Below are 20,616 nucleotides of genomic sequence, written 5' to 3' on the forward strand. Positions count from 1 at the left end.
TTAAACAGATGTGTGAGCAGAGGAAATCCAGCAGGTGGAGCTTGTTTTCATTGTGGGGAAAGTACAAAAGTCCTCTCAAAATAGTCAATTCCAAGAACTCAGTGTTGCTGCATTTTGAAAAAGGAGAGAGAATAGCTGCTTACCTGCTTGCCTGAACTGTGACCCAGTTCCAGAATTAACAGACAAATTTGATCTCACCTGCTTGTTCTTTAAAACGAAAACATGTATAGTCTTTGCCCAGATATATGGTTTTCAATAAGCAGGACATTTTTAACGTAGAGTGACATTCAAACTCGATCATTGCTTACCTTTTAGGACAGCCTCTTGTTGTATTTGTTGATGTGTCTTTCAGTGAGGGTCAGAATGGAATGTGAGTATGCAAAGGACCTGGGGCCAATGGCAGTACAAGTCACCAAAGAGGAACTTGGTAGCCAAACTGAAACTAGCTTTAGTTGAAACAAATCTAATGAGTGGCTATAGGGGAAGCTATAGGCAGGATTTGTCCTGTTCTGCAATTTCATGCAAGTGCAGACAAGCAGCCAGCTGCATTTCGCATTCTGGAAAAAAAACCCCTAGTTTCTATCATGGATGCGTAGTTGAAACTTTGCAGTTTGATCTAACCATGCCTCATTTGGAACTCTAGCAAAAGTTCCATACCAGAGGCAGGTTCACTTTGACAAATGAGAGCAGTTGGCCAGTTATTCTTGAGCCCCGTTATCTGGTCTGTTCTCTAGCAGGACAGACTAAGGCAGTGAGGGGAAAGGGTGACTTGCTGTCATGGGAAACATATGTGGATAGGGACATCATCCAGTCAGATGGTTCCTGCCAAATGGAACCATCCCATTTGGCATGTCTATTGCTGTTTCAGGTTTTATACCAATAATTGCATCGTCACAGTAATAGAGGGCCTGGGAGTATTTGTTTCTGTATAAACATGGGTTCTGGTTGCCTGAGCTGTTCCATTGTCTGGGCTGTGCATGTGCTAGGCAAACAAAGAGGCTTTATTTCTACCTGCTGAAGGCAGGAGGGAGGGAAATGAAGCCAGCAGTAATCTGGACCCCTTCACACATGTTACGGAGATTCAGTCCTCCTCCACTGCTTGCAGGTAGGCATTCAGACAGTGCCATAACAAGCATCTTAACTCTGGGGCTTTCAGCCTTTCTCCCCCCAGCCAAGCTGGCTTCTGCTAGCAGAGTCGGGCTGTGAGACATGCTGAGCACCAAGGGATGGCTGTATGTGATGGCGAACTCTATTTGCTTGCATACTGTACTTCTGTTTAGAAATGTTCATCCTCCCCACTGCCTCTTGAGTAATCTGGGGAAAGGTGGAGGAGAGCCTGCTTATACCAGCTCACACCCCCTCCTTGCGTCCACTCTACAAATGAGTATTTTAATTTCCTCCAGAATGGGAGATGCTTTCTTGTATCTGCCTGAAATTTGGCTGGAAGAATCTATTGGGTCACAAGTGCATCCCCTTAATTACCACCCAATTAGCGGGCAGGGAGGAGAACTTACAAGTGGAAAAGGCTATTGGATTGAGTTCCTAGCATGACTTGCTTTTATTCTGGTAAGGAATCTTTTTTTTCAAATGACCTGAATCCAACACCACTTTTATATACCCCTAGTTTCTAGTCCTTGTGAATGGGAAGACGGGGTTTAAATTGTATAGGTGATGCTGCATGTCTTCCAGTACTTTTCACTCCCTTCCACCTTACTCCCCCAATAGTAGAAGCAGAATGAGTTATGCAAATAAAGGGGAATGTTGCTGTGTACGTAATTGTAGTTGTACTTCAAAATTTCATTTAATTTTTTGATATCCTTCCATACTTATTGAGTCTAATATTCGTTCTGTCTTTAACCCCTCCCCAGATTCCCTTGTTTTCCATTCCACCCTTTATGCCCTGCCTTTGTGGTTTAAGTACCCACTAAACTGTACTTCCCATACTTGTCTTCATCCCCATACTACCTTGGCTTCTTGCATTTTTCAGCCTTGGATTCTCTTCTCTCCCCTTTTCATGATGTTTAGCGGCTCCTGGAAGTCTTGCCCTGGTCAGTTTCTCTTGCCTGAACTCAAAAGCCCTTAAAATATATCATACCCTAGGCTATTAAATGTTTTCTGGATGCTGTTAAAAAGCATTGTTAGGAGCAAGTTTGCAGATAACTTTTCCAGATAGCTATAACTAGAGACTGACTTTTTCCAAGGTTCTAGTAAAAAGTAGGTCAGCAAGGGGAAAATTCTAGTTACCCAGAATGACCACGCAGTCGTATTATCTGTGCCTTGGATACTGTTATAATACATAATTATAGAAATCAGAATGAAGAGTGATTCAATTAGGCCAGGAACAAATCTGAGTAAAAACTCATTGGGATGATCTGGTCAGTCTTCTATGCAGGGATTGCTCTCATGAAGCCACCCTGTGAATGCAACTCTTTGTATGAAACTCTGCTTTCTGCATGGGATGTGGCAGAGAACTAGGTTGTACTCATTACATTTAACAGTATAAGTTACCTGTTAAATGTATAACACCTGTTAAATATAAATCACCTGTATACTGAATCAAATCATTGGACCATTAAAGGTCAGCATTGTCTACTTAGTTGGTCAGCAGCTATCTGGAGTCTCAGGTGGAAGTCTTTCTCATTACTCACTCCCTGATCTTTTTAACTGAAGATGCTGGGAATTGACCGTGGGATGTTTTGCATGCAAAGCAAGTGATCTACCCTGAGCCAGGGCCCCTTCCCTAAAATCCTTCTCATTCAGATATGAGAATCCAGTTAATTAATGAAAGTGCTCTTTGACATGGCTTACATTGATGGAATACTTGACAGTCAGCAATTCAGTGTTTTCTTGAGGTGCTAGTCATGTGCAGAGTGCCTTAAAATCCTTAATTCATCCTCATACTTTTACTGTTACACGATTCCTATTTTAGAGTGCTTAGAGCGATTTATCTGCCAGGTAATGACAGTTCCTTGTATGCATACATGTCTTCGAAGGCTAGCTGCCGCTTCTGCAAGGTCAGGGACTGGGAAGGTGTTGTTCCTAGCAGAGAGAAGCCGGTGGGCCTGAGGAGGGTGCTTAACCCTTCCATCACTTGTTGCTTCCCCCTCCTCTTCCCCTGACCTGGAGAAGAGTTTTGATAGGGAAAGCATCAGGCAAACCAAAGGTTAAGCAGCCACCTCTCGCCTGCCACTTCTGTGGGGGAAGTCACACCCTCTTGGCCCCATGTTGCCTTGGAGAAGTACTGAGCAGGTTTTGAAGGAATGGAAGTATGGTGGAAGTAGAAGAACTTTTTGCCCTGCAGCCGCCAGTGGAGTTCCATCTATTGGACTGCAGTGACAGCAGGAGAGTAACTGCTTCAGTAGGGCTGCTAAATATTTCACTATTTTGATACTAAGTGCAGAGCAGGTGTTGCTGTAGAGACAAGCAAGCTAGGCATTTCGATATATACTGGGAGGGATGGAATGTTGCTGGTGGTGTCGCGCAAGGGTTTCCACCATAATGTGTGTACTTGCTGTCACTGGAGCTAGATAAATACTGGAACGGAGGAGGGGAGATGGGATGGGATTTTGATCAGTTGGTTGAACTGTGGACTGAGGACGTGACAGTCTTACCTTGGCCATTGATCAATAACAAATTGCAGCAGAACATTTTAAGGGGACAACAAGGCGGCGGCAGCAGCAGCAGCAAGACAGACAAGGTAGGCGAGGGCATTTGCTGTAGTATCATATAGTCGCTCTGCATCGAGAGTAATAACTGCTTGGTGGGCCTGGGCTGTCTCTGGCTGTCTCTGGCTCTGCCTGTGCAGTCCTTTGCCTGCTGCAATGAATTTGCCATATTTTCCCTCTATGCACAGATTATCTCCTCTTTGGATCAAGTTGGGAGCCACTAGGTTAATAATGATACTGAGGTGTCTGAAGTACAGTGGATGTGTGTTTCCGTGGATGTTGGTTAGTGATTCTGAAGTAAGGTTCTTAAAGGGTCCTGAGTAGCCGGTTGGAAGAGACGTGCTTCTGTTTGGGGAGGCTCCTGTTTCAGTGCAGTAAAGTGGGAGTCTGTACGGTATAATGCAGAACGTATGCATGATTCCTCTTGTCTTTGATTTTTCTTGGGGGGAGGGGAGGCAGGAAATAATGGAGATCAAGCACAGTTTGACTAGGCATTCTCATGAATGGTTGTTGGGGGTTTTCCGGGCTGTATTGCCGTGGTCTTGGCATTGTAGTTCCTGACGTTTCGCCAGCAGCTGTGGCTGGCATCTTCAGAGGTGTAGCACCAAAAGACAGAGATCTCTCAGTGTCACAGTGTGGAAAAGATGTAGGTCATTTGTATCTACTCAGGAGGGGTGGGGTTGAGCTGAGTCATTCTGTAAGAGTTTCCCAGGGTGTGGAATGCTAATGGCGGGAGGCTTCATTGTATCCTGAGGAGGTTCTTTTGCATATGGATTGGGGCTTGATGTGCTAATCTTCTCTGCAGGGCTATTGTCGGGTGTGGAGTGTTTTGTTGGCCTGGTGTTTTTCAGAACTGGAGCCCATGCTCTGTTCATTCTTAAGGTTTCTTCTTTCCTGTTGAAGTTTTGCTTATGCTTGTGAATTTCAATGGCTTCCCTGTGCAGTCTGACAAAGTAGTTGGAAGTGTTGTCCAGTATTTTGGTGTCCTGGAATAAGATACTGTGCCCTGTTTGAGTTAGGCTATGTTCAGCCACTGCTGATTTTTCAGGTTGTCCAAGTCTGCAGTGTCTTTCATGTTCTTTTATTCTTGTCTGGATGCTCCGCTTTGTGGTCCCGATGTAAACTTGTCCACAGCTGCCGGGTATACGGTATACTCCTGCAGAGGTGAGGGGGTCTCTGCTGTCTTTTGCTGATCGTAGCATCTGTTGTATTTTTCGGGTGGGTCTGAATACTGCTTGAAGGTTATGCTTTTTCATAAGCTTTCCCATCTGATCAGTAATTCCTTTGATATATGGCAAAAACACTTTTCCTGTAGGTGACTGTTTTTCCTTGGTTGTTTGATTCATCCTGGGTTTGATTGCTCTTCGGATTTCATTTCTGGAGTAGCCATTTGCCTGAAGTGCGTGGTTTAGATGATTAATTTCCTCATTGAGAAAGCGCGGCTCACATATCCGTCTTGCACGATCCACTAATGTTTTCATTATGCCTCTTTTCTGTCGGGGGTGGTGGTTGGAGTTTTTGTGTAAGTACCGATCAGTGTGAGTTGGTTTCCTGTAGACCTTGTGACCTAACTGAAAGTTTGCTTTGCGGATGACCAAGGTATCCAGGAATGAGAGTTTTCCCTCACTTTCTTTCTCCATTGTGAATTGTATGTTCAGGTGGATGTTGTTGAGATGATTCAAAAACTCCATCAATTCTTCCTCCCCATGGCTCCAAATGATGAATGTATCATCCACAAACCGGAACCATACACTGGGTTTGTGGGGTGCTGATTCTAGAGCTGTTTTTTCAAAATGTTCCATGTAGAAGTTTGCTATAACTGGGCTGAGTGGGCTCCCCATGGCCACCCCATCCATCTGTTCATAGAATTCGTTGTCCCATTGGAAGTAATTCTATGAACAGATGGATGGGGTGGCCATGGGGAGCCCACTCAGCCCAGTTATAGCAAACTTCTACATGGAACATTTTGAAAAAACAGCTCTAGAATCAGCACCCCACAAACCCAGTGTATGGTTCCGGTTTGTGGATGATACATTCATCATTTGGAGCCATGGGGAGGAAGAATTGATGGAGTTTTTGAATCATCTCAACAACATCCACCTGAACATACAATTCACAATGGAGAAAGAAAGTGAGGGAAAACTCTCATTCCTGGATACCTTGGTCATCCGCAAAGCAAACTTTCAGTTAGGTCACAAGGTCTACAGGAAACCAACTCACACTGATCGGTACTTACACAAAAACTCCAACCACCACCCCCGACAGAAAAGAGGCATAATGAAAACATTAGTGGATCGTGCAAGACGGATATGTGAGCCGCGCTTTCTCAATGAGGAAATTAATCATCTAAACCACGCACTTCAGGCAAATGGCTACTCCAGAAATGAAATCCGAAGAGCAATCAAACCCAGGATGAATCAAACAACCAAGGAAAAACAGTCACCTACAGGAAAAGTGTTTTTGCCATATATCAAAGGAATTACTGATCAGATGGGAAAGCTTATGAAAAAGCATAACCTTCAAGCAGTATTCAGACCCACCCGAAAAATACAACAGATGCTACGATCAGCAAAAGACAGCAGAGACCCCCTCACCTCTGCAGGAGTATACCGTATACCCTGCAGCTGTGGACAAGTTTACATCGGGACCACAAAGCGGAGCATCCAGACAAGAATAAAAGAACATGAAAGACACTGCAGACTTGGACAACCTGAAAAATCAGCAGTGGCTGAACATAGCCTAACTCAAACAGGGCACAGTATCTTATTCCAGGACACCAAAATACTGGACAACACTTCCAACTACTTTGTCAGACTGCACAGGGAAGCCATTGAAATTCACAAGCATAAGCAAAACTTCAACAGGAAAGAAGAAACCTTAAGAATGAACAGAGCATGGGCTCCAGTTCTGAAAAACACCAGGCCAACAAAACACTCCACACCCGACAATAGCCCTGCAGAGAAGATTAGCACATCAAGCCCCAATCCATATGCAAAAGAACCTCCTCAGGATACAATGAAGCCTCCCGCCATTAGCATTCCACACCCTGGGAAACTCTTACAGAATGACTCAGCTCAACCCCACCCCTCCTGAGTAGATACAAATGACCTACATCTTTTCCACACTGTGACACTGAGAGATCTCTGTCTTTTGGTGCTACACCTCTGAAGATGCCAGCCACAGCTGCTGGCGAAACGTCAGGAACTACAATGCCAAGACCACGGCAATACAGCCCGGAAAACCCCCAACAACCATCGTTCTCCGGCCGTGAAAGCCTTCGACAATACATTCTCATGAATCTCTCGTGACTTCCTGTGAAAATGGAGCATACTTTTCGGAGACTGGCTCCATGTACCAAACATGGGATATTTTTTTTGTTTGTTTGTTTGGTTTTTTAAAAAAAATAAAAAAAATTGTTAAAAAAAACATGGGATATTCACAAACAACTCGTTTGTACAAATAATTCAGACATTTGAACTAGTCCTTTGGTTGAATTAATGATCAGGTCCATCAGATCCATATAAGAAGGCTGCAACACTGCCTTAGGGTCGATGACAGTAATTTGTGCCTTTGTGTGGTTCTTTGCAGTTGGTAGCCCTCTGACATTTTATGGAAAATGGATTATAAATGGTTGTGGGTATGGGGTAGAATCTTTAATGCATGGCAGCTGCCCAGTTCTTGAGGGAGTTGGTCATGATGTTGAGTGCATATGTCATCCTTTACAGTTCAATACCTGGGGCATTGCCTCCTTCCATATATACTGTTGTTGTCTCCAAAAAGATGACCAGTGGGATACTCCTTGATTTTTCACAGGCTGCTTCATTCGCTAATTATTTGACAGTTGGAGCCTGTGCACTCTAAGGAAGCCCTTGATTTTGGGGGCTGGCTTTTGTAGGCCAGAGTGAAGTGAATGTAGGCAGAAAAGGTGGCTGGTGCTGAAACTGGTCTCTGTTTTCTTATATGGGTGTGTGCACAGTATATGCTCTTTAAAAATGCTGTAGCCCACCCTGAGATGAGACTTAAGCGGTTTTACGCTCGACAGCAGCCTGCCTACATGTGCATCTTGGCTGACATCTCTGCATATGCATCCTTTGGTGGTGGTTCAGCATAATCTCAAAGTGCTTGTGTGAGATTGTGGTCAAGTAAGAACCAGATCTTAAAGAGAGGTGAGAATTTAAGAACAGACTAGGTTTGGTGGCGACAGTACCTTCTTGTTGACCAGAGAGATGCAGTCTGTCTGGTGCACAGGGAATTTATGATTACTAAGGAGTGGTGGTGCAATGTTGCTCTCCTTTTTTTGCATTGCTTCCTTGCAATGAAGCAAAATTCAGCATCTGTGTCTCCCTTGGCTGCTGCTGCCAAGGGAGCTGCTTCCATCAAGGGCTGGGCTTTCCATCTGCCCAGCCCCGCCCCTTGTTGCTCCAGCGTACAAAGGTTGTTGTAGCCTGCACTGCTGCTGCTGCTGCTGCCAAGGGAGCTGCTTCCATCAAGGGCTGGGCTTTCCATCTGCCTGGCCCCGCCCCTTGTTGCTCCAGCCTACAAAGGTTGTTGTAGCCTGCACTGCTGCTGCTGCTGCTGCTGCCAAGGGAGCTGCTTCCATCAAGGGCTGGGCTTTCCATCTGCCCGGCCCCGCCCCTTGTTGCTCCAGCCTACAAAGGTTGTTGTAGCCTGCACTGCTGCTGCTGCCGCTGCTGCCAAGGGAGCTGCTTCCATCAAGGGCTGGGCTTTCCATCTGCCTGGCCCCGCCCCTTGTTGCTCCAGCCTACAAAGGTTGTTGTAGCCTGCACTGCTGCTGCTGCTGCTGCTGCCAAGGGAGCTGCTTCCATCAAGGGCTGGGCTTTCCATCTGCCCGGCCCCACCCCTTGTTGCTCCAGCCTACAAAGGTTATTGTAGCCTGCACTGCTGCTGCTGCCAAGGGAGCTGCTTCCATCAAGGGCTGGGCTTTCCATCTGCCCGGCCCCGCCCCTTGTTGCTCCAGCCTACAAAGGTTGTTGTAGCCTGCACTGCTGCTGCTGCTGCTGCTGCCAAGGGAGCTGCTTCCATCAAGGGCTGGGCTTTCCATCTGCCCGGCCCCACCCCTTGTTGCTCCAGCCTACAAAGGTTGTTGTAGCCTGCACTGCTGCTGCTGCCAAGGGAGCTGCTTCCATCAAGGGCTGGGCTTTCCATCTGCCCGGCCCCGCCCCTTGTTGCTCCAGCCTATAAGACTGCTGCTAGGGGACTGCTCGCCTTGTTACTGTTTATTGTTTTTATACTATGTGTGTTAGTTACTGTAGTCTATGTTGTTAATTTGGTAGGGTATTGGGGTTTTGTGTATGTTTGATAGCTTAGTCTGTGATAGTTGGTGGGCTGTTGATTTTGTGAGGGTGGTGGGTTAGCACTATGTTCATTGGTGAGGAGGCCGGCTTGGGGTCGGGGATCCCAGTGATCCGGGGACGCGGGAGGTATGGTGGTGGGAGCAGATTATGGAAGGGAAGGGCATTGAGACATGGTAGGGCTCGGTGCCCTTCCAATCTGCGTCCCATCCCAAGATATACCTGTTGTGGGGCTAGGATATTAAACCACTCTCCGACACTGGCACTGTGCAATGCCAGATCCATAAATAATAAGACCAAAACGCTGCAAGATTATCTTGCAGCATTGAATGTGGACCTGGCTTGCGTGACCGAGACATGGGTGAGGGAGGGCGAGACGGTCGCTTTGAAAGAACTAGCCCCCCCAGGTTATACGGTCCTCCACCAGTCCTGGACAAGTGGTCGGGGGGGAGGCGTGGCTTTGCTCATTCGGGAGTCTTTCTCCTTCAGACCACTCCCCACCCCAAAAATTACTGGCATTGATTGTGTGGGCCTAGTGTTGGACGCCGAGGAGAGGTTGGCAATATGCGTGGTGTACCGACCGCCTACTGCACCTGCATCTTCCCTGTCTGGTCTCTTGGAGGCGGTGGCCAGCTGGGCCTTGGAATTCCCGAAACTTTTGGTTCTCGGGGATTTCAACGTCCATGCTGACGACGATGCCTCCATGCAGGCCATTGACCTGGTGTCCTCCATGGCGGCCCTAGGACTCTCCCAGTTTGTTTCGGCTCCCACGCATCAAGCAGGTCACACGCTGGATTTGATTTTTGGGGCAGGGATGATGGTGGTCCTGGATGCCTATGATGCAGTGCCATGGTCAGATCACTTTGTTCTGAAGGCTCGTCTGAGCATGCTGCTCCTTTCCCGGGTGGGCGGTGAGCGGATTTACGCTCGCCCGCGGAGGCTTATGGATCCAATTGGTTTCCAGGCGGCTCTGCGGGATCCGATGTCCCCTGGCAGTACGTTAGATGAGCTGGTGGATGATTGGCATGGCCGTCTTTCCGAAGCCATCGACGCTATTGCCCCCTGCCGTCCTCTCCGAGCCCGCAAACGGGTAGCTCCTTGGTTTACCGAGGAGCTTCGCCAGATGAAGCGGTCTCTGAGACGACTAGAGCGAGTGTGGAGGCGGGGGCGCGACGAAGAGGCAAGAACATCTTATAGGACGTTTATGAAAGCCTATGAGGTGGCAGTGAAAGCAGCAAAGAGGGATTTCTTTGCTGCTTCCATTGCATCCGCTAGCTCATGCCCAGCTCAATTATTTCAAACAGTTCGGTCCTTGGTCTCCCTCTCTCAGGGAGACCACCAAATTCTTAATTCAACTATTGGCTGCGAGGCTTTTGCGAGCTATTTTGCGGGTAAAACCTTGTCCCTTCGCCGTGGCCTGCCACCCACTGTTGATACAGTAAGGGAACTGGAGACCCCTTGGCCGTCTTCTGGGTCCGTATTAGACCATTTCAGCCTGCTCTCTCAGGACGATGTTGACAGGATCCTGCAGGGGATGAGGCCAACCACCTGTCCTCTGGACCCCTGCCCATCCTGGCTGGTGGAGGCCAGCTCAGAGGAGCTACGGGATCATCTGGAGGACATTGTTAACATCTCCCTGAGCTCTGGGGTTTTTCCAGGAGTGTTAAAGGAGGCGGTAGTGCGGCCCCTCCTGAAAAAACCATCTTTGGACCCCACCGACCCGTCCAGTTACCGCCCAGTGTCGAACCTCCCGTTCCTGGGCAAGGTGATTGAGCGGGCGGTGGCGGTACAACTGCAGGAATTCCTGAATGATGCTCTAGTCCTGGACCCATTCCAGTCTGGCTTCCGTCCTGGCCATGGGACGGAGACAGCCTTGGTTGCCCTCACAGACGACCTTCGCAGGCATCTGGATCGAGGCGGGTCAGCGCTGCTTGTGTTACTTGATCTCACAGCAGCGTTTGACACGGTTGACTATGATTTGTTGGCCAGCCGCCTTGCCGACGTGGGGATTAGGGGGACAGTCTTACAGTGGCTGGTCTCCTTTCTCCAGGGTCGGGGACAGAGGGTGGCGCTCGGGGGAGATCTATCGGCCCGTCACCCTTTGGTGTGCGGGGTTCCCCAAGGGGCGATACTCTCCCCAATGTTATTTAACATCTATATGCGCCCCCTCGCCCAGTTGGTGCGGAGGTTTGGGCTGGGTTGTCATCAATACGCGGATGACACCCAACTTTTTCTGTTGATGGACGGCCGGCCAGACACGGCCCCAGACAATCTGGCCAGAGCTTTGGAGGCTGTGACGGCATGGTTGAAACAGAGCAGGCTGAAATTGAACCCAGTGAAGACGGAGGTCCTGCAGCTGGGACGGGGGCTGCCAGATGTTGGGATCCAGCTCCCTGCCCTGGATGGGACACCACTGGCAACTTTGCCAGTGGTAAAGAGTCTGGGTGTGTTCCTGGATGCCAAGTCTGCATTTTTCCATCTTCGTCAGATCAGGCAACTTGCCCCCTACCTGACGCCCCAGGACCTGGCTACAGTGATCCATGCAACGGTCACCTCCAGGCTAGATTACTGTAACTCACTCTACGCTGGGCTACCCCTGGGCCTGATCCGGAAACTACAACTGGTCCAGAATGCGGCGGCACGGGTCCTGACTGGTATACCTTACCAGTCACACATCACACCTGTCCTGCGCCAGCTGCACTGGCTTCCAGTTGAATTCCGAATCAGGTTCAAAGTGTTGGTTCTTACCTTTAAAGCCCTGAGTGGGTTGGGACCAGCATATCTTCGGGACCGCCTCTCCCTGTACGTTCCCCGGAGATCGCTCCGATCAGCGAATAAATATTTACTTGTGGTCCCCGGCCCTAAGGAAGCCCGCCTGGCTTCAACCAGGGCCAGGGCTTTTTCAGTCCTGGCCCCAGCCTGGTGGAACGCTCTGTCAATGGAAACCCGGGCCCAGCGGGACATATTATCGTTCCGCCGGGCCTGTAAGACAGAGCTGTTCCGCCAGGCGTTTGGTGATTGAAGGGGGCGGTGCCATGTCGGCCTCCCACCTTTGGGGTGGGGAAGGTTCTCCCCACCACTGCACCTTGTTAATTTGTTTTATTATTTGTATATTGATTTTAGTTTTTGTTTTTATCAATTTTAACTGTTCACCGCCCAGAGCCCCTGGGATGGGCAGTATATAAATTGAATAAATAAATAAATAAATAAAAAGGAAGCTATTCATCTCCTTGTCCATTGGCATAAGTCTCTCTGTGTCATTGCTGACAGCCTGCCATGAAAACTGACACTTGGGAATCATTACCAAATGAGGGGGCTCTAAGGGTTTCACTATACTATAACTGAAGGTGCAGAAACATCTGCAGCTTGGTAGCCATTCCTTTTTTATATTTGACATTCCATTTTCTTGTGACTGCAATAGCAGAGGCAAGTGCTCCAGAAAAACTTCTGCTGAGCTGTGGTTATAAAGTCTAGAAAGTGGCTTTTTCTAATAGGCTACACTGGGATTTTTAGGAAGATAACATCTCTGGCCTGTGCTACATTCTGCAGTTTCTCTGGAATTCTGGAACACACACAGCCCTGTCTGTTGCAATGCCGGACCCTGCTCTTAGGAAGCTGCAGGTATGGTGAGGTGAAATGCTCCCAAGGTGCTTGGACAAGTGAGCAAGCCTGACCTGCAAGCCTCGAGCCCTCCGGCTTTCTAGTGTAAGGAAATTCCCTGGGCGGGTCTCCCTGAAATTAGTTCCTTTAACCAGAGCTGGGTAGTGGTACAGTGGCTGTTATAGTAGCCTAGTATCCCTTGAGTCATTTGTTTAAAACTCACTCTTAACACAGTGGCCAAAGTTCCTAGGCCAAGTAAAATGTAATTGCTGTATATGCATTTTACTAAAAATATGACAAATTGCATTGGATATGCATTTGTGGTATAAAAAATAAAATTATATTAGGGGCTAAGTTTGAAGAAGGACATAATAAAAAAAGGGCATGGTGCTTTAATAAGGTTGTAAAAATGCTGATGATTTTTTTTAAGCCATAACTCCTGTGTTCCAGTTTGCTTACAAGGAAATCCTACTCCCAGTAAGTGTGCTTAAGCACACCATTTTGGCAATTAATGTATTAACAGAATTTGTAGTTTACTAACAAGAAGTCCATCACGATGACAAGTGGGGCGGATGTTGAGGGGCAGACTGCCTTCCCTTGTGGGATCCATTTCTGTGAAGACCGGACTGTCCGCTGTCTGTGGTGGAGGGCAGAGTTCACCATGGTTTTAGCAGTGTTCTTTAGAGCACAGGACTGGAATGACAGCCGTTCATTTGTACAGGAAGAAGTAAAGAGACGTCACAGGAGTGGGAGACAGAATTGCTTGCTTCTTGTAGTGGCTCCAGCCGTTGGGAATCAAGCCTGTTTCTATCTGATGATTCACACCCTCGGTTCATGATCATGCTAGAAATGCTGGGGAGGGGGTGGGATGAAAGGGATGTCTTTGCCCATGTTGACTGATGGACAGTTTGAAGTGTGAGTCTCTGGTAGCGAGAGAAGTTGCCTGTTTAGTTCGCTTGCGGAGTTCTTGGAACTGATTACAGTCTTTGGTAACTATTTTGTTACACTCTACATTGGGATTATTTATAGCAACTGTACAACACTTTTAAAAAGTATAAACCTTTAAAGAATTGATGTGCATTTAATGTAATGAATTTTGTCAGCATTCCATGAGGAAATACTGTGGACAGCAGGGAGCTTGCAGTTAATACCAAAGTCAGGTAGCGCTCATTTTATATATTAAGCAGGTTAATGGAAAAACCGGAAGGAGAGAAGAACCCAATTCACTTCTTCCCATACAGTTTTAACTGCCCTCCTTTGATCTGTTAATTGCAGAGCTGTAGTACCATTTACTGCTTATAAAGAGGCATCATTATAATTAAGTTGTGCGAGGGAAATTTTTTAGTGTAATTGTGTACATTTTGCTACTCCAAAGGCATAGTCCTGTCTAAGCATATGTACAAAAACAATCTTAGAGCACTCTTAACCAGGGCAAGATAGTGAACGTATTAACAGCACAAAATACTGTTTGCTGTGATAGGAAAAAATATGATCACAATTTTTCTAACTCTTCCTCCAAGGAGCTCCAAGTGTTTTAATGGTTCTCTACTCCTGTATTTTATTCTCACAACAGCCCTCTGAGGTAGGTTAGGCAGTGACTGGCCCGGCATCATCCATTGGGCTTTATGATAGAGGAAGGATTTGAACCTAGGTTTCCTCAGTTCTCAATGACCACTCTATTTGTTGCACTGCACTGGCTGTCAGAAACTCAAGGGATTTTATTAAAGGACTATACTTCAGTGTTAGCATCTGTGTGTCTAGTATTTAAGCTGGCATAATGATAGAGGTTGTCTGAATAATGTGGCTATTTAAGAAAAATGGAGTCTTTAAAAAAATATAGCCATTGCATGGAGACCACTTAGTTCCCCAGTAGCATCTGGCCCCACCAAGTGAGTTGTTGGCAAGTAGAGCCCACCAGACAAAACAGACATTTTATCTCTACCACTTCTTGTTTACCTGTGATACCATGAATAAAATGTCCCAGTCCTCAAGGTGAGCTGTTGTACATGAACAACTTGTCATATGGTTCATATGGTGGGCATGTCCACCATATGTGTTTATCTTGTAATTTTAATGTTAACATAGCTTTAAAAAAAACTTCAAACCATCTAACCAGTTGAACTTGTTATGTAATACACAACATGGAGTTCCTGATGTGTTTTTTGAACAGAGCAAGTAGGGGTTTCAGTTTGAAAGAGTTGAGGAACTGAAGTTTTCCTCTTTTGCAACATGGTTCCTAGTCAGATCTGAATTACAGCAATGTTTTTGTGGCTGCTATAAACTTGGTCAAGAATGTTGCTGTAAGACCAGCACCATGTCTTGACCTTTATGCTACCCTTTGGGGAAGGAATCTTCATCAAACTGCTGCTATGACCGTTGCTATGACCCCCAGACCATAATTGATAAGAGTCCAGGTGCTAGATAATAGGACTGAGTCACAATGATGTTTCCACACATTTTGTCTGAAGTTTTGATCCCTGTGCTCTGGGCTTGATGAACATTCTTGCGTTTATGCTACCTTCAGGGGAACCATCACTCTGTCAGGCTAACTCCATTGCTTTGCTCTTTTGTAGCTGATATTGTACAAAGAAGGGGTCAGAGGGAGAAGTCTCTCAAGATGCTAGATTATTCAGAACTATAAGGGATACGGAGTTGTAGTTTCTTCACTGGTGATTCTTCCCCTTGTGGAACATTGTAACCCATAATCTGTTCTTGAAACAATATGAATGTGCTAAGAGCCTGGTAGAAATCAATTAAGAAGAAAAGTATTCAATATACAAGCCTTGGGATAGATTAGGCAACCGTGCAAGGCTCCAGGTCCTATGCCACGTGCCATTCCTATATTGCTGCATCTTGCAGAACGGTTCATAACCTCACCCTCCCATTTTGTGTTCCTGAATGGGATCTAGAAATCAGGTCTTTGCCTCAGAGGGCCATGGTATGTAGTTCACGTGCTACTGTAAATTTGATAGGCTGGACGATACCGTGAAGAAGAAGAGTAAGCTCACTCTTTGGGTCAGAAAATAATTAGGCGTAAAGACAGTTGGTCTTGTGGTAAGAATAACTGGGTAACTTCTACGAATGCCATGCATTCTGTAAACCATATACAATAAGCCAAGCTGGTCTTTTTCTGTTCTTGCACTAAAATATTTTTTTTTCCCTCCAGACTGATGGCATTACCATGGAAACCATTGTGAGAAGAGCAGGCTTTCCAGCTGGTATATCCATAACTGTGTGGTGCTTTTGGAAGCAGAGCCCATCTTCAGCCATCTCTATTCACTTCCACCAGCACGGACATGGACATGCTTCATTGGAATGATTTTTCACCGAGTGGCTGTTGAGTCTACAGTCGTGCTAATTTGAATGAACACTTTGTCATAGATGAGCCTTGACAGAAGTTTCTCCCCACCCCTCCCCACCCCTGAGCATATTTGTCTGGGTAACAATGTGAATGCTGGAGTGGAAATGATGACAGCTTCCTGTACTACTTCTGCTCTTTCCCCACCAGTTTCTGTTTTGAGAAGTCATCAGTTGGTGTCTGAAAAATCAATCTAATATGGGTTTTGCTTTTCTGGTACTTGAAATGATTGCTTACATGTTATATAAATGATTTAGAATTATTATTTGGAGAACAGTTCTAAAATCCACTGGGAGAGGATGGGAAGAATAGCTTAAGGCTGTGAACCTATGATCCTAAGCATACTTATTTGCAAGTCTCAAGAGAATCAATTTAGGCTTGCAGCCTCTGGTCTGAATGGTAAATTCCAGTGCTCACAGCCTTTCCTGTCACCTAATCAGGAGACTGAGAGGATCTGTTTGCCCCCTCTGTATTGCCCTCTCGCCCGCTCTCCCCCCCCCCCCCCGTGCATGCTCTCTTTGGTGCCTGCCCTTTTTGTCTTGCGCCTGCTGCAAGAGAAGATCATTTTATTTACCTTCTTCCTGTCTGGGCAAAGGAAGGAGAGACACTTCTCTGCTCCCGTCTAGCCCTCAGCAGTTAAACAGCCGTCTTTTCAGAGTAGTTCTGTTGAATAATAAGCTGATGCTTTACAATTGTAGCAGCAACTGCTCAGAAACAGAAGGGGGGATAATGACTTCTTGTTTTCTTTCCCAGAGAAACCATAAAGTAAGCAAAATGCACAAATCTTGCATGAGAGGAAGCCCACTGAATTCAGAGGAGCGTATTTGCAACTAAATCCTCAATGGATTCGGCCGTAACAAGTTCCTCTAAAGCCCTCGCCCACTACCCGGCTGTCTGTGACTCCCTCCTCCCAGGCTGCAAGATACGCCTGCTTCATGGCGAGGCTTCGTCGCTGCAGGCGCAAGACAATATAAGATTTGGGCTTCAAGGACCAGGAATGGGACTTAAGTGACTTCTTTTTTAAAAAATGTCCTTTATGGTACAGAAATTTTTGGAGCCTATATCATCTTCCCCCTTTTTTTAAAAAAAAGATCTTGTCTGCTCAAATCAAAGATTTGTTACTGAGCATATCTGGAATTAGTAGAACTAAAAATGGTTATATCTGATTAAAGTTAAGTTTCCTGTTACATCTTGTAGTAATTTGTTAATTATACATTTTGCTTAAGATTTTTTAAGTTCAAATGAAAAATGCAGACTCTGTATATTACCCCTGCATTATAATGTTGATGGCCTAGAGAGCCTTTGTAGAGAGAATCCCTTAATCTTAAACTTAACCATTTTCCCTTTTATTTGGAGCCACTTTTTTGATATTCAGAAATAGGGGGGAAATCCATAACTAATCATGTCCTATAATTATGCCTAATAAGAGGGTGACACTTTCTTTCTAGAGGATGTTTATAATTGGAAATTGTAGGCAGAGTCTAGGTACCTCACTTTGTGGGTTTATGTCATTAAAGAGCAAGACACTAGTCGGTACACAAGTTGGTACATGTAGTATATACTAATCTTTAGAAGCACTGATAATGGAAAGGGTTGAAAGCGGTACGCAAATCCTCAGGCACCACACAGCTGGTATTCCTCTACAGTGTGTATTGTACAAGTGTTGAGCGAGGGTTGCCTCACTTTTTAACACCTGACCTTTTCAAAATACTAGACAAGTTTGTATAACAAATTAGACCCTGCTGTCAGTTTTGATGTTGATTACTGTGTAATGGAATCTCTTTTTGGCTAGTCTTAATGTTCATGTCACACAACGTATCGGTAACTTTTTGCAAATGTAGTTGGTATCCATGAGGTTATGCAGTGCCCGGTAATCCGAATGGAGAAGCTGCTGCAGAGTTTAAAAGCACAGACGAGTAGTTCTTGAATCTAGAAAAGCAAGGTTTTCAAGAATACAATTAACTAGTTGCTGCTAAACAGGTTTTAACTTTTTTTAAAGAGCGAGAGACCACTTTTCTAGACCACAAAACTGTCTTGCCATATACGTTTTGTTTGGACTCTGTAAATTAACAATGCAATAGGTACTGCCTTTAAAAAAAAAGCTTTACATCTTTTTATTTGAAAAATGAAATTTGTGTGATAGTTCACAAGATAAATTGAAGGGGGGAAAGGTTAGTAAGGGTTACATACTTTACATATTAGATTCTGAGGCTGAGGAGGTACAATATACAGCACTGATTTTGCAAATGCCGAATAAAATAAGCAAATGGGTAACCTCAACTCTACTGGTACAAATACTAACAGGCACAGCATAAGAAATATGCAATTTCTTTATCTTAGTTTACAGCAACTAACTTATTCAGTATTGTGCTGGAAGGCCGTTTTCCAACTATGTAAAACATATCACTCTGTGGGCAATCTTCCAGCCACCCGTTTATGCTGCTGTATAGTACGGAAAAAACAAACAAACAATGATGGAACAATGTTTGTCCTGTAAATTTAATTTGATATAGGACAGTTATTGTCTGTACAAACTAAAGCATATATGGTTGAAACTGTTCATTATATTTGCTATTTCTGCTTCAATGATCTGTTTAAAAGTTTGAGCTGATTGATCCGGCTGTGTCTTCCATTGTAAATATTGTTACATTGTTTTTCATGGTAAAACGCAGCACATTTGCAATTTGGGGAGACTGGCTTGAAGCTCTGTATAGTGTTTATATTTATCTCAATTGGCTTTCCATAGAGCTACTTGCAGTAAATGTGTTCATGGTAGTTGTGTGTGTGTGTCTTCCTTTAAAACTGCTCGCTATGATGTGAGGGTTTGTTACATCCCCGTAATGCTAAAAGTGGGCTTAAATTTCCATTTGCTTAAGGAAGAGAGTTTATATCTTGCCTTTCTGCTTTTGAAAAGCACTCAAGGTGGCTTTTAACAGTTAGCAAGCATGTGTGTTATGTGCTGTCAAGTCACTTCCAACTCACAGCAACCCTATGAATGAAAGGCCTATCTCTGACAGACATGCTCAACTCTTGCAAACTGGAGGGTGTGGTTTCCTTTATTGGGTCAAGTGATCACATTTTGGGTCTTCCTCTTTTCCTACTGGCTTCAGCTTCTCCTAGTATTGACTTTTCCAGTGAGTATAATACCCTCAAGCAGTTGGTGAAGAGGGGAGAGCCACTAGGAAAGTTAAATCAAAAAGAGTCCAGTAGCACCTTTAAGACTAACCAACTTTATTGTAGCATACGCTTTCGAGAATCACAGTTCTCTTCGTCAGATGCATGGAGGGCAAGAAGAAACTGGTCAGATATAGAGGAGGGGAGGGAGGAGTAGATGCAAACAGCTCTCAAACAGCTCCTTCTGATATGGAGATCAGTTTGCTTCTGTAAAGGAAATCAGTTACTTTTGATAATGAGATAACCATTCATAGTCCCTATTCAGTCCCAGCTTGACAGAGTCAAATTTACATATGAATTCCAATTGAGCAGCTTCCCATTGGATTCTATTTTTGAAATGTTTCTGTTGAACTACAGCGACCTTTAAGTCCTTGATGGAATGTCCTGGTAGACTGAAGTGTTCTCCCACTGGTTTCTGGACGTTGCCATTTCGAATGTCAGATTTGTGTCCATTTATTCTTTTGCGCAGAGGTTGGCTGGTTTGTCCAATGTACAGAGCAGATGGACATTGTCGGCACATGAGGAACATCGTGCCAAGCTCCTGGAATGACAGTGTCTTCCTGGCGCGATTTTGCTTGAGAACTTCCTGGCGAAATCGCGCTAGGAAGACGCTGTCGTCCCGGGAGCTTGGCACGATGTTCTGTGGCCGGTAAGCAGTGTAAAAATGGCCCCCGTCGCAAAAGCAACTAGCAGCTTAACGGAGGGAATAAAAAGTCCATATTCTGTAAGAGGTTATGGACTTAAAAAAAATTCTTTTAAGGCCCAATTAAAAGCACAATCCAGTAAACTCAGGAAATAGTGAAAGGTCAGTTTTGCAAAAGTTTCCCCCCTGTTGATCAAGCACATAAATGGACCATCTTGATTTTGTTTTTTCCCTCTTACAATTAAAGCTTAACCATCAAGAAATCAAAATGGTTGGTTATTCTGTGTGCATTCTGGGTGAAGCAGACCAGCCCCGGCCAGCTCCCCTTTCGCTGGGCCTCATGTTATAGCAAACAGCATATGTTGAGAAGAGAAGAAAACAAAACAGCGCTGCTTGGCCCCGGCAGAAAGCCATACTGGCAGTCAATAAACAAGGGCTGTTATCCCAGCCCTGTCAAGGGCTGTTGCAACATTTTGAACTGAATAATTGCTGTAGTGGTCTCTGCTGTGAAAGAGTTCATTGGACCTGAGCTCTGGTTCAGACACTTGTCGCCTGGTTCAGAGTTCATTGGTTTTGAGCGTGCAATAGACAAAAATTCTGAGCACCGCAATAGCTGCAAGTTCTCCCAACTTCCACGACTGCATAACGGCCAGCTGAGCAGCTCCTGGTTTGGAAACAGGCTGCCAAGATCCAGGATTCGTTATGGCAAAGTCCCTGAGTTTGAATGAAGGGGCTAATTGAGGAGAAATGCATCTTAATTAGCATTTGATCATAGTAAACTTTACAGGTCACCCTTTGTAGGCCACAACCCCTTACGTCCTTACCAGAGCAAGGGGCTGTGCTGCAGCGCATGTTACTCAGCAG

At 45.5% G+C, this 20,616-nt stretch overlaps 1 protein-coding gene across 3 annotated transcripts in view; it reads left to right on the forward strand.

Moving 5' to 3' along the window:
* IRS4 (insulin receptor substrate 4) overlaps positions 1-18,710 on the forward strand; it is a 28,675-nt gene extending 9,965 nt beyond the window's left edge. The window contains exons 2-3 of one of the 3 annotated variants that reach the window (XR_008598100.1): positions 15,744-16,151; positions 16,689-18,710. Coding sequence is in view for 1 of the 3 variants with exons in the window: in XM_054996166.1 (XP_054852141.1) it covers positions 15,744-15,748 (5 nt within the window). In the remaining 2 variants the exon portion in view is untranslated. Of the gene's footprint in view, positions 1-3,618; positions 3,698-15,743 lie in introns of those variants that run through there. The other 2 variants (XR_008598101.1, XM_054996166.1) reach the window with 2 other exon arrangements.
* The last annotated feature ends 1,906 nt before the right edge of the window (positions 18,711-20,616 follow it).

This window comes from Eublepharis macularius, chromosome 13 (assembly GCF_028583425.1).
Source record: "Eublepharis macularius isolate TG4126 chromosome 13, MPM_Emac_v1.0, whole genome shotgun sequence".
NCBI lineage: Eukaryota > Metazoa > Chordata > Lepidosauria > Squamata > Eublepharidae > Eublepharis > Eublepharis macularius.